This window comes from Bubalus kerabau, chromosome 1, assembly GCF_029407905.1.
Source record: "Bubalus kerabau isolate K-KA32 ecotype Philippines breed swamp buffalo chromosome 1, PCC_UOA_SB_1v2, whole genome shotgun sequence".
Classification (NCBI taxonomy): domain Eukaryota; kingdom Metazoa; phylum Chordata; class Mammalia; order Artiodactyla; family Bovidae; genus Bubalus; species Bubalus kerabau.
In genome coordinates this window covers 121,123,777-121,136,910 of record NC_073624.1, presented here as the reverse complement: position 1 = coordinate 121,136,910, position 13,134 = coordinate 121,123,777, and the positions used below count along the sequence as shown (strand labels likewise).

The 13,134-nt window shown below is 40.8% G+C and overlaps 1 protein-coding gene across 1 annotated transcript in view; it reads left to right on the top strand.

The window, feature by feature from the left end:
* LGR5 (leucine rich repeat containing G protein-coupled receptor 5) overlaps positions 1-13,134 on the top strand; it is a 129,903-nt gene that overhangs the window by 46,344 nt on the left and 70,425 nt on the right. Inside the window, exon 2 of the mRNA XM_055587584.1 lies at positions 11,444-11,515. Within this exon, the coding sequence (XP_055443559.1) occupies positions 11,444-11,515 (72 nt within the window). The remainder of the gene's footprint in view (positions 1-11,443; positions 11,516-13,134) is intronic.

Sequence of the window (13,134 nt, the reverse complement as noted above, 5' to 3'; positions counted from 1 at the left end):
CAGTAAGAAGATCTGTAGTTGTTGAGGGATGGGAGTATGACTAGACAGAGCACACAGGATTTTTAGGGCAGTGAAAACACTCTGCAGGATATTATAATGGTGGCTGCGTGTCAAACCCATAGACTGTAAAGCACTGAGAATGAGCCCTAATGTCAGCTGCAGACTTCGGGTGACTATGGCGTAGCATAGGTCCATCAGTTGTAACAAATGTACCACTTTGGTGGGGGACAATGATGGGGGAGGCTATGTATCTGTTGGCAGAAGGGACAGATATAGGGAATCTCTATACTTTCAATTTTGCTGTGAGCCTAAAAATGCTGTAAAACATAAAGTCTTTAAAAAAAATACTCTGCACTCTGTGATTCCATTTGTAGAAACATAAAAATCAGGAAAACTAATATAAAGTGTTAGAAGTTAGCAGACTGGTTACTTTCGGGGGAAGTCGTGGGTGGAAGGAAACGTGAGCCTCTGAGGTGGTGGCAGTGTATTAGTTCTTGATTTGAGCTGGTTTACAAGGGTGTGTTCCCATTGTGAAAATTCAGTGGGCTGGACAACTAGGATTTATTCCTTTCCTCATATATGTTATAATTCAGTAAAAATTATTTTTCAAAGATACATTGTTCTAAAGTTAAACACAATAATATGGAAAAGTATGTGGACATAACGTTATTCACGCCATCATAAAATGCTACTTAAGCCTGCACCTTTCTCTTCGAAGTTCAGAGGAGGGCTTATCTCTAGAAATCTATTTAAAAAGTGATCAATTTAAAAATGCCAAAATGGTTCCAGCCTGGATCCTTAGTTCACAAAGGTGTCTGGCAAATAGGTAAATGTTATTGGATCTCCCAAAACAAATTTCATATGATTGTCATTAGAAGAAATAGGAATTGTGTGGTTCTGCTAAAGAAGAAAATATCTGTCTTCAAGTGTGGCAGAGATTAAAGAACCATGTGTTGTAGTTTTCTTCTTTGTTTAATAGTCACACTACAGGGAATGACCTCTCTGTGCACTGGTTCCTGTATCAGGTCTCAAATAGAGACAGTATGGCTGGATTTTAAGATGGACTAGGTACCTGCTGTAGTCATGCATCCCACAATGAATCCATAGAAATGACAAGAAAGATATTTTTCAGGAGTAAAGGAAAAGTTGAACGAAGAAGAAGAGGAGAAGAGGAAGGAGGAGGAAAAATATGGGGAGGGGGCGGGCAGAAGGATAGAAGGAGAGAAAGAGGAGGGGAAGAGAGACATCAGCATAAAGGTGCTTGAGTGTGAGAGTAGAAGGGGACCTTCAGTGGGTGAGCGTCTCTGAGGAATCCCTAGGACAGAAAACAGAGAGGACCAACTGAAAAGGGAAACCACAACCCTAATTATGAGCAAAAGTCATTGCAGAAGATGGGCACATCACAAAGTAGATTTTGTTTCCAAAAGTGTTTTATACGAGAAGGATTGCATAGCGCACACTTAGGAGACCTGTAGTCCTTTGATGAGACACTTGATTTTAATAGATGGGGAAGATCATCTGCTCACTCATAGGACAGATGCAATAGAAGAGGGTTCAATTCAACATTCACTGAGTGCTTTCTACATGGAAAGACTGGGCTAGACATTAGAAGTACTGTGATAAAAATAATGGCTGCTGATCATGAGGAATACAGCCTACTGCAGAAGACCAACAGTAATCACAGCATTTCATCATGATGCCATTAAATGTGTGAGCGTGATACAGGACGACAGAGAGCACATCACTTACGCTAATCTCAGAGGCGGATCTCCTGGAGGAGATGACATCTACTCAACCTGAGTCTTGAAGGATAAATTATAATCAATATGCCCAAGTAACAAAGGGTAGGTGTGCCACAAAAGTGGATATCATTTGGAAGGTGAGAGGGAAATTGAAAAGCTTTAAGAAGGGTGGCTAATTCTGCATTCTTGGAGAGCTCACTCTAGTAATAATTTGAAGGGTGGGTCTCAAGGGATAAGAGATAGGAATCTTCTAGAAGCAGGCTCCCATGGAGTTAGAAGACAGTTTCAGATGACTGGGTCTGAGATACTGAGGGCAGAGTTGGAAAAGAGAAAAAGGAATAGGCAGAGAGGATTAAGAAAATGGCAAGGCTTGAATAGTATCTAATATTTGGACTTTTTGACAGGAATATGGTGGTGGTATTAACTAGAAACTGGCCCCACAGGGGGAAAATGAGTTTGGAATAGAAAATAGTTATTTCCATTTTAGACATGGTGCATTCCATTGCTAAATGGAATATCCAGAAGGAAATTAGACATATGATTCTGAAGGAGAGAGATGAAGAGGAAGAATATAGCTTTGGAGGGTTGTGGGCATCTAAGTAATACTTAAACTCATGAGAGTAAGTTCAGTTCAGTTCAGTTCAGTTCAGTTCAGTTGCTCAAGGTGTCTGACTCTTTGCGACCCCATGAACTGCTGCACACCAGGCCTCCCCGTACATCACCAACTCCTGGAGTCCACTCAAACCCATGTCCATTGAGTCGGTGATGCCATCCAACCATCTCATCCTCTGTTGTCCTCTTCTCCTCCTGCCCTCAATCTTTCCCAGCATCAGGGTCTTTTCAAATGAGTCAGTTCTTTGCATCAAGTGGCCAAAGTATTGGAGTTTCAGCTTCAGCATCAGTCCTTCCAATGAATATTCAGGACTGATGAGAGTAAATACCAGTCAGCAAGAAGAAAGGATAGGGATTGCAGAGCACTAGACCCAGGGTAGAGCTCCGGGGACCCTGCCACTGAAGGGTAAATAGAAGACAGTGCCACAAAGAGTCTATGAAGCAGGAAGCTGGGAAAGCATGGACAGAATCCTGAAAGAATGATTCGTTGGAAGCTGTAGAGTACAGAGCTTCCAAAAGAGAGCCTGGTGCAGGGTAGAGGTCCAGGCGGTCACGTGCTCGTTAGATTTGACAACATGGAGGTCATTGTTTCTATGGCGGGAGCAGTTTCACTGGAGTGCAAGGGTGGAAGCCTGACTGTGGTGAGCTAGAAAGGGAATAGGAGGCAGAGGCTACAATTAGAGACAAGAAACAGTCCTAAAGGAATGATCAAGATTGAGTAGCAGGTAGAAGAAGACAGGAGAGCCAAAGATCTGGATTTCCTTGTTTGTTTTAGTCATAGAAAAGACTTGACTGTGTTTATACATTGGAAGGGAAGAGAAAGAAGCTGAAAATGCACGAAATAGAAGGAACTGTTCATGAAATAATGTGCTATAGCATACTGAGTGTGGAGGGTGGCATCCATGAGCAAGAGAAACATATGGGTATCATAAGCAGGGGGCAAAAGAGAACAAAAAATTGGCCGATTTCATGTTGAGTCTAAAGAATCCCAGTAATTTCCACAAAGTCAGAGGGACAGTGCCCGTGATGGGAGTGGTTGTTGATTAAGCGGTTTGAGGCCAGCGGGGAAGGTTGGCAGCAGTCCCCACAGGAGTAAATTGAGCCATAGCAAATAGCAGGACTGTGCAGCAATGTTGAGAGCCCACAAAAACCATGAATTTATAGTAACTAATCTGCACGTCTGTGAGTCTTCCTTTTCTAGTAGCACTCACTGCACTGAGATAGTAGCAGAGAGGGTGAATTACGGTGTTCTCCCAGAGCTGGGACTTTGCCAGGAGTGTGAAACAAAAGACAGTTGAGAGTGATGGGTGAGATAGTGATCCAGGAGATCGAAGTGTGATCTTAGGCTAAGACAAGGCTTTGATCTTGGAAGTATCAAAGGACTAAAGGCTGAAATAGAGAACAACTAAGCTGGAAAGAGAAGAGGTTATGTCTGAAACACAGGCGTCTGTTAAGACAGGAGTAGTTATTTGGAAATAGGATAATGCATTTGAAGGAAAGAGAATCACATGTGTAAAGACAGAGGCAAAGAGGAACAGAGAGAATCTTAGTGTAACTGGAACACATGTTACGTAAAGTAGCATGAGATCAAGGTAGAAACGTGCTTTAGACCTAAGAAAGTTGGGACACTGGCTCCTCTAAGAAGCCTGGAGTCAGTCCAAGTTCTCAGACAGGGCTATCTAAGCTATGGTTGTGCAGGTCATGCCCAGCACAGGGACTGTCCAAGGTGGGCTAAACTCCAAGCCAAACTCTCTTTGCCAAGCCACTCAGCCTGCTCTGTGGCTGCTTCAGCAGGAGGAAAATGATCTTTTCTTTAATTTACCACCCTCCCCTCCTGGAGGGGAAACACTTCTCCAAATCATCCCAGGGGGTGCCTTTCTCATTGGCTAGCAGTAGCTGAATGGAGTGACATGATCAGATGGACTTTTCAGGGTGACCTCTCTGGCCCTGGTGTAGATGACCTAGAATAAGGAGACACAGTACACAGAACAGAACAGTTATCACCAGAACAGGGACCTGACCAAAGATAGAGCCGAGAAAGAAGTGAGGCTAGATTCAGAAGCAAGCTTTGTAGCAGAATTAACATTGAGCACCTTCAATATCTTACCTCAGATATGCAGATGATACCATTTTAATGACAGAGAGTGAAGAAGAACTAAAGAGCCCCTTGATGAAGGTGAAAGAGGAAAGTGAAAAAAACTGGCTTAAAACACTACATTCAGAAAACCAAGATCATGGCATCTGGTCCCAACACTTCATGGCAAATAGATGGGGAAAAAGTGGAAACAGTGACAGATTTTCTTTTCTTGGGCTCCAAAATCACTGCAGATGGTGACTGCAGCCATGAAATTAAAAGACAGTTGCTCCTTGGAAGAAAAAATGTGATAAACCTAGACAGCATATTAAAAAGCAGAGACATCATTTTACCAAAGGTCCATATAGTCAAAGCTATGGTTTTTCCAGTAGTCAGGAACAGATGTGAGAGTTGAACCATAAAGAAGACTGAGTGCTGAAGAACTGATGCTTTTGAATTGTGGTGTTGGCAAAGACTCTTGAGAGTCCCTTACACTGTGAGGAGATCAAACCAGTCAATCCTAAAGGAAATCATGCTGAATATTCATTGGAAGGACTGAAGCTGAAGTGCCAATACTTTGGTCACCTGATGCAAAGAGCCGACTCACTGGAAAAGATCCTGATGCTGGGTGAGGGCAAGTGAAGGGGAAGACAGAGGATACCGTGGCTGGATGACATTACTGACTCAGTGGAAATGAGTTTGAGCAAACTCAGGGAGAGAGTTAAGGACAGGGAAGCCTGGCATGCTGCGGTTCATGGGGTCGCAGAGAGTTGGACACAACCTGGCTACTGAACAACAACAAACTTAGAGACAGCAGAAAAGGGGAAAGACTCGCATTTATTCTCCACTGTGTTCCCAGACCTGACCGCAGTGAACGCTCAATTGTGTGCGCATGCTTAGTCACTCAGTCGTCTCCGACTCTTTGCAACCCCATGGACTGTAGCCCACCAGGTTCCTCTGTCCATGGAATTTTCAAGGCAAGAATACTGGAGTGGGTTGCCATTTCCTACTCCAGGGGGTCTTCTTGACCCAGGGATCTCTTGCATCTCCTACATCAGCAGGCAAATTCTTTATCACTATGCTACCTGGGAAGCCCCAATGCTCAATTAATATTTTGTCAAATGAAGAAAAAATAATAAAGTTGCAAGCAACAAGCACATTTTCAAGAGAAAGATACTATCTACTTACATGGAACTCCACCCAGAGGAAACAGTACCTTCAGTAGGCCTACTAAATTTTGAGTAAGTTGTAGAACTGAGAACACCCATCTAGAAACTTAGAAAGAGTTACTCCTAAGCAATGTTCAGAGCTTTGACTGAATATTAAAATAACCTGAAAAGCTTTTTAAAATTCCAATGCCCATACTGAACCAGCTGACTCAGAAACTCAGGGGGTGGGATCCAGGCATCCATATTTTTTAAAGCTCCTGTGATGATTCCAAGTCAGCTACTTTCATGGAACTCTGCAAATCCTGTTCTAGACTTCTAGATATGGTCATTAACACAACATAGATAAGACCTGGGTCAGAGACAGGGCAGAATAGTTTAACATATTTGACCATCTTGTGGCAATGAATCCTCCATTTCTGATGAAATCTTTTTACCTAGTGATCAGTTCTTCAAAATTCATTCCAACATCTTGGCAAAAGATGAAAAAAAGTAAAGAAATGTATTACATTGCTTCACTGATTTTAGGAAACGAAACTGGGCCAAATGTGCTATAAAATAGGGGCTTTTTTAATGATAGTTTAAAAAGGAGACAGATGTAAACACAGATAAAGGGCACAGATATAAACTTTTTTAAGAACTCTTCATTCTGCTACGGTTGTATGTATTTCATGTGAGTCAGAAAAACTAGATACTATAGAAAAATAAAAGGAAGAGTTTGAAAATAATTTAAGAGTAAGAGAGAGGATATTTCTGTATAGAGTGGAAAGTTTGTAGGAAGAAAGGAAAAGGAAAAATCCTAGGGCAAGTATTGATCTAATCTTCAACCCAGGGGCTTTCCCACTGAGTTCTGCACTGTGACTTGGAGACCTGTCACCTCTGTGATCTTCACTTTCTTCCCTTACAAACAGGTGTCCACACCCTGGTGAGCGCCAGCCCTCTCTAGCTGCCAAACATCCTCATTCTATTATGTTTTACTCTAACTTGAACAGGCTAAAAGTCGTTTAAGCCTTGCCCTTCTTGACATGAAGGAAAGCACAGCATTGCTCACCGAAACGAGAGGTCTAAGACCCTAACCCAGAACAGGGTTATTTTTTACCAATCCGCAACAGATAAGGATTTGAGAGTAAAAGTGTATTATTTTTTTTTAATTTTATTTTATTTTTAAACTTTACATAATTGTATTAGTTTTGCCAAATATCAAAATGAATCCACCACAGGTATACATGTGTTCCCCATCCTGAACCCTCCTCCCTCCTCCCTCCCCATACCGTCCTTCTGGGTCGTCCCAGTGCACCAGCCCCAAGCATCCAGTATCGTGCATCGAACCTGGACTGGCAACTCGTTTCATACATGATATTTTACATGTTTCAATGCCATTCTCCCAAATCTTCCCACCCTCTCCCTCTCTCACAGAGTCCATAAGACTGTTCTATACATCAGTGTCTCTTTTGCTGTCTCGTACACAGGGTTATTGTTACCATCTTACTAAATTCCATATATATGCATTAGTATACTGTATTGGTGTTTCTCTTTCTGGCTTACTTCACTCTGTATAATAGGCTCCAGTTTCATCCACCTCATTAGAACTGATTCAAATGTATTCTTTTTAATGGCTGAGTAATACTCCATTGTGTATATGTACCACAGCTTTCTTATCCATGCATCTGCTGATGGGCATCTAGGTTGCTTCCATGTCCTGGCTATTATAAACAGTGCTGCGATGAACATTGGGGTACACGTGTCTCTTTCCCTTCTGGTTTCCTCAGTGTGTAAGCCCAGCAGTGGGATTGCTGGATCATAAGGCAGTTCTATTTCCAGTTTTTTAAGGAATCTCCACACTGTTCTCCATAGTGGCTGTACTAGTTTGCATTCCCACCAACAGTGTAAGAGGGTTCCCTTTTCTCCACACCCTCTCCAGCATTTATTGCTTGTAGACTTTTGGATCGCAGCCATTCTGACTGGTATGAAATGGTACCTCATAGTGGTTTTGATTTGCATTTCTCTGATAATGAGTGATGTTGAGCATCTTTTCATGTGTTTGTTAGCCATCTGTATGTCTTCTTTGGAGAAATGTCTATTTAGTTCTTTGGCCCATTTTTTGATTGGGTCATTTATTTTTCTGGAGTTGAGCTGTAGGAGTTGCTTGTATATTCTCGAGATTAGCTGTCAGTTGCTTCATTTGCTATTATCTTCTCCCATTCTGAAGGCTGTCTTTTCACCTTGCTAATAGTTTCCTTTGATGTGCGAGAGTAAAAGTTTAGAAATGTTCACAGTAATTGAATAATCTCTGTCAAGTCACATAACAAAATATTGAGGCTTATATTTTGTTTATCTTTGTGTTTTTATTTGACTTCTCTGGTAATTAATTTTATAATATTTTCTAAAGATATAAGTCCGCAGTAAACTAGAACTTTTTTAAGTTGGTCTTTTACCATGGATAGCTTGGGAAGCACTCAGTTAGACCAGTATTACATTTGAACATCAAGGCAAAAGGTGCACGCAGAAAAGGTGAATGCTGACAAGTTCATTTTTGCCCTACCTCTTTGAATGTATATTTTAAAGACCTATTTCATTTTACTCTGAATCGTTATTATTAAGTTATTTTTTCTACTATTGGTTTATCTGCATTGTTAGTGGCTCTTTAAAAGAAAACAACCTGTATTAGAAAGCACATGGTAAAGAGTTTTAGCAATGCAGTGGTTGCTCAGTATGCTCAGAGGAGTGATCGGAGCAGCCCCTGCAGATACCAAAATCTGAGGATGCTCAAGTCTCTTAAAGGGTTTGGTCCAATGAAAACCGTCGGCCCTCTGAATTGGCCCCTGTGAAACCCACAGATATGGAGGGCCGACTGTTACGAGCTCCTTTTCTGAACCACAATGTCAGGTAACAGGGAGAAGTGATTAGCTCCTGTTGGGGGGGCGGGGGGTACTCGCCTTCCCAAGAAGCAAATTCACTCTCCCTCCTGACTGGAAACAGCTATCCTTGGGTATGCAACCATTAATGTAGGGATGTGAGTGCATACTCACTCGTGTCTGTCTCTTTTACGACTTCATGGACCGCAGCCCGCCGGGCTCCTCTTGTCTGTGGAATTTTCCAGGCAAGAAAACTGGAGTGGGTTTCCATTTCCTCTTCCAGGGGATCTTCCCGACTGAGGGATCGAAACCGCGTCTCCGGCGTTGCCAGGGGTATTCTTTACCGCTGAAACGGCTGGGAAGCAACGTAGGGGCACCCTGGTTTAAATACGAAGAAGCCTACTCAGGGAGGTTCATTTCCTCAAGACCGTGCACAGGGAAGGCAGGATGCAAACCCGAGACACTGAACTCGACGCCTGCATTCTGCCGCTCCGCCATAAAAAATGCTCCGGGAGGAACCCTGAGAGTGAACACTGATACAAGCTTCACTTTCAGGCGCCTGAAATAGGGTAATAAACAGTAAAATAATATGGAGTGCTTATGAATCTCCTTAATGTGTAAATTTCCTTGTTCTAGTTAGAGCTTTCTGCACATAGACAAGCTCGACGTTTGTCCCTAACCAATCTGCACATCACACAAGGAAATTCGAAAGGAGAGCAAGGTCACTGCCATCCACACCAGCTTCTGGAGACTGGTTGGATCTAAGTTACTAATAAACATGCTCGGAAAGCAAATCACCCAATCCTTTTAGGAAATAAGTGGGATGTCAGTTAAAAGTAAGTGAATATCCCTGAGAACTAGCAAGTCTTTGCAGAGATTATAGAGTCATTGTAAGGAATTCAGAAACTGTATTGGTTAGGCTAATACATGCCTGTTCAGTGAACTCAACAACCTTCCTACTTCAGAGAAATAGCTGCACTGGGAACTAAAATTGCTAAGCAGTTATTTGCCTCTCTTAATCTAAACAATGGCAGGAAAAATATTCAGATTCTGAGTATAGGGGCAACATAAATTTTTAGTCTATATTTTTAGCATTGTTCAGTTTTGCTTGAGAATATAGCATCTTACTCTGCTACTGCATTGTTATTAACATGTTAAAATTAATAATTCTGGGATTTTTGCCATATTCTGAAACATTTAGCAAAATATTTTACATTCCCCATACATGCTCATGATTTTTTAAAGGCACAGAGTGAATTAATTCTTTAATTCTTGGCATCCTTGATTAAAAGTTAATATTTGATAAAGGCATCAAGCTATCAATACTGAAACCTGCTGGTTAGGTGCAATGGGTGTGGTCTCTTCTATAACAAAAATAATTCAGATTTTTTTAAAAGCTCCTGGGTGAAATTGGCATAGGTATTCAAAAGATACAAATTTCCATTTATGAGAGAAATAAGTCCTGGGGATATAATGTACAGCATAGTGGCTGCAGTTATAATACTTGTATAACAAATATACTTGTATATTTGAAAGTTGTTAAGAGAATAAATCTGAAAAATTCTCACCACAAGAAAAAAATTTGTGTAACTGTGGTGATGAACGTCCACTAACTTATTGTAATCATTTCACAATATATGCATATATCATGATGTTGTATACTAAAATGAATACAATGTTATATGTCAATTAAACAAGTTTTTAAATAATAAAAAGAAGCTCTTTATTTTATCTCAAGATAAACTTTATGTCTGTATACCTGCTCTGAGACGATAACGGCATTAGTTCTGAGTCTTCGGGTTTGAATGAGTCATTTTTTTAAAAATTCAATTTATTTATTTATTTTTAAGTGGAGGATAATCACTGTACCATATTGCGATGGTTTTTGCCACCCATCAGTATGAATCGGCCATAGGTATACATGTGTCCCCTCCATCCTGAACGCCCCCCACCTCTCTCCCCACCCTACCCCCAGGCTGTCACAGAGCACCAGCTTTGGGTGCCCTGCATCCTACATCAAACTGCCACTGGCTAATGATTTTATATATGGTAATGTATATGTTTCAGTGAGACTCTTGTCAAATCGTTCCACCCTCACCTTCCCCCACTGAGTCCAAAATCTGTTCCTTAGAGCAAGTCATTGTTAAGTCCACCTTCAGCTGACTGTTTTGTGGTCTTAGCTTGTCTTGAGTAGACTCTGTCTAGCAGCTGATCTTTTGGCCTCTGAGATGCAGATGGCATATGCCAGCGATGCTGTAGGATTATGTGAAAGACAGTAAAGAAATAGAAAAGTAAAAATGGAATAAAATCTAATTACACGGAGTTTCACTTAAAACAAAAATTGATTGAGTTCCGCCCAAAGTGGCTTCTTGTTTCCTGTGCCAGGAACTACTGTGCAGACCCAGCAGGAAGTGTGCTACAGAGCAGGATCGCATTACACCCTTGTTTTATGGTTCATTTCACTTATTTAATGCAATCCGAGAACCTGCAAAAGGAACACGTTCCAAGGAGGGAATAGGCTTTTTGTCTTGTTTTGTTTTAAGTTTCTTTGAATCAAAACATTTGTTTTTAAAAGGTGCTTATAGTCCCAGAGAAACAGGACTTTCAGCGTTGCATGGTAAAGACATTTTTCTCTGTCACAAAATTTAAAGCAGTACCCAACATTAAGTTACATCTAGGGTTGAGTTATGTCTGTCCCCTCTTCTGTGCTCCTCAGGTCGTTTTAAATGTGAAGAGTTACAACCATGCCCACGAATGGTCTAAATCGTGTTGAATTCCATATAAGCTCCTCCTAGGGTCTCTGATTTGAGGGCCCATGATGTTGCAGGGATGTGGGAGGAAAGGAATATATTTAAGATGCAAAAGAGCAATTCATTTGTCAAGCAGAAGAATGAGTTCCTTTGGCTGTCTTGCTTGAAAATGTGTGAATTGAACAGCTGGATTTCCTTGTGGTGGCAAACGCGGCTCTTCACATGCTGCCTCTTTTTCCCTCAGGGACCTCAGTATGAACAACATCAGTCAGCTGCCCCTGAGTCCTCTCCACAGCCTGCGCTTCCTGGAGGAGCTGTAAGTATCCCCCGAGTCGTGGCGCGTCCAGTCAGCGCTGGACACGTTCTCACATTTGTCTCTCATATTTACTCTGGGAACCAGATAAAACAAAGCAAGAAAGCTGTCAGCACCACGGTTTTGGCCCATGAGGAAACACTTAGTTGGGAGGGGAAAAGAGAGAATCACTTAGGATTCTGGAAATCAACTTATAAAAGAGTTTACCATAAGGCTACAACTTTCTAAGGTGAGACTGAGCCAAACAAATTAAAATTTTAAAACAAAGGCTGTTTAAAAGAGCTGGATGGCTCTTTGGAAATAGTTAAGCAGCAGGATATTAAAAGTTTGAATACCGGTTCATGTTTATTAAAATAGCAAGTGAAGCTATAATGAAAACCAAAAACTGCCTCTTGGTTCAGCTTATGACAGGGAGAATTGAGTCCTCAACTCATAGCACCAAAACTTCTTGTTCTAATCACTTTTAATTACTATTTTTCTACTTTTAAATTTAGCTTCCCTGAAGGCTTGAACAGAAAAACATGAAATACACAGAGGACTTAAAAGTGGTCTTTCCCAAACTCATTGTAAAAAAAAAAAATCTTTTTTTTTTTTTGTAAAAAAAAAAGAAGAGAGTTAAAATTAGCTAATGATACACAGAGGAATCTTGATTAAGTCTGGTAATCACTTTCCAGAAGATGAAAAAGAACTCTGTAAACCAAAATCTGCATTTAGAAATTCTTTTGATCCTCTTGCCCTTTTGAGGGGCGGGAACTAGGGCGCATGTTCCAGTGTAGTCTTCATGAAGAAAGTTTGGCACCATCAGCTAAATAAATCCTCTGACTGTTGATTAAAGGAATTGTTTAGGCAGTGACCTCTTTTGAAAATACTTCCTTTATAATTCCTAGTCAGGGTTCAATTTGAGGAATAATTTAAATTGTTGATGCTCCACACCATCCACCTTGGGAGGTTGAAGAACCATCCCTCATAACTAGATTACAGTACATCGATCCTATTTTTCCGAGAGGATAGTATTCTCAGATTTCTCCCCTTGAGAGCTGGATCTATATTTATTTTTGATGGCATTACCTTTTTCACAAATGCTATTGTTTTACTACTGGAATCAGCTGAATGTGCTGTCGAGGGGTATGGTGGGGACTCTCAGATTATTCGATTATACAGCAAGTTTTTATTATTCAGAAAATGGATTTTCACTTTGGCTTGTCCATGCTCTTCTTTTTCCTCTTCTATTTTCTCTGTGGCCATTTCTGTTACTAAAAAATTAACCCTCATCAGGACAGGGACCAAATCTGTCCTACTCTTCGTTTCCTGGTATGTAACAAATAATCAATACATTTTTGATGAATGAATGAACTCATGAGAAAGCAAAACATGTAAAAGGAGCTGCTTGTTCACCACCTTAGAAAAAAGTAACAGATTTAGTTCACATTAGCCAATATTTTTAGATTTTTTTAGTAAATTTCAAACATCAGCGTTTTTTTCTTTTCATCTGCTCTCCATCACCATAATTTACATGCAATACTTAGTCTTGTTTATCCCCATATTTCTAAAATATGCATTTCCAGTGCTTTTCTCTTTAATTTCTTTATAATAGGCAATGGCAAAAGACTTCCATTCTCCCT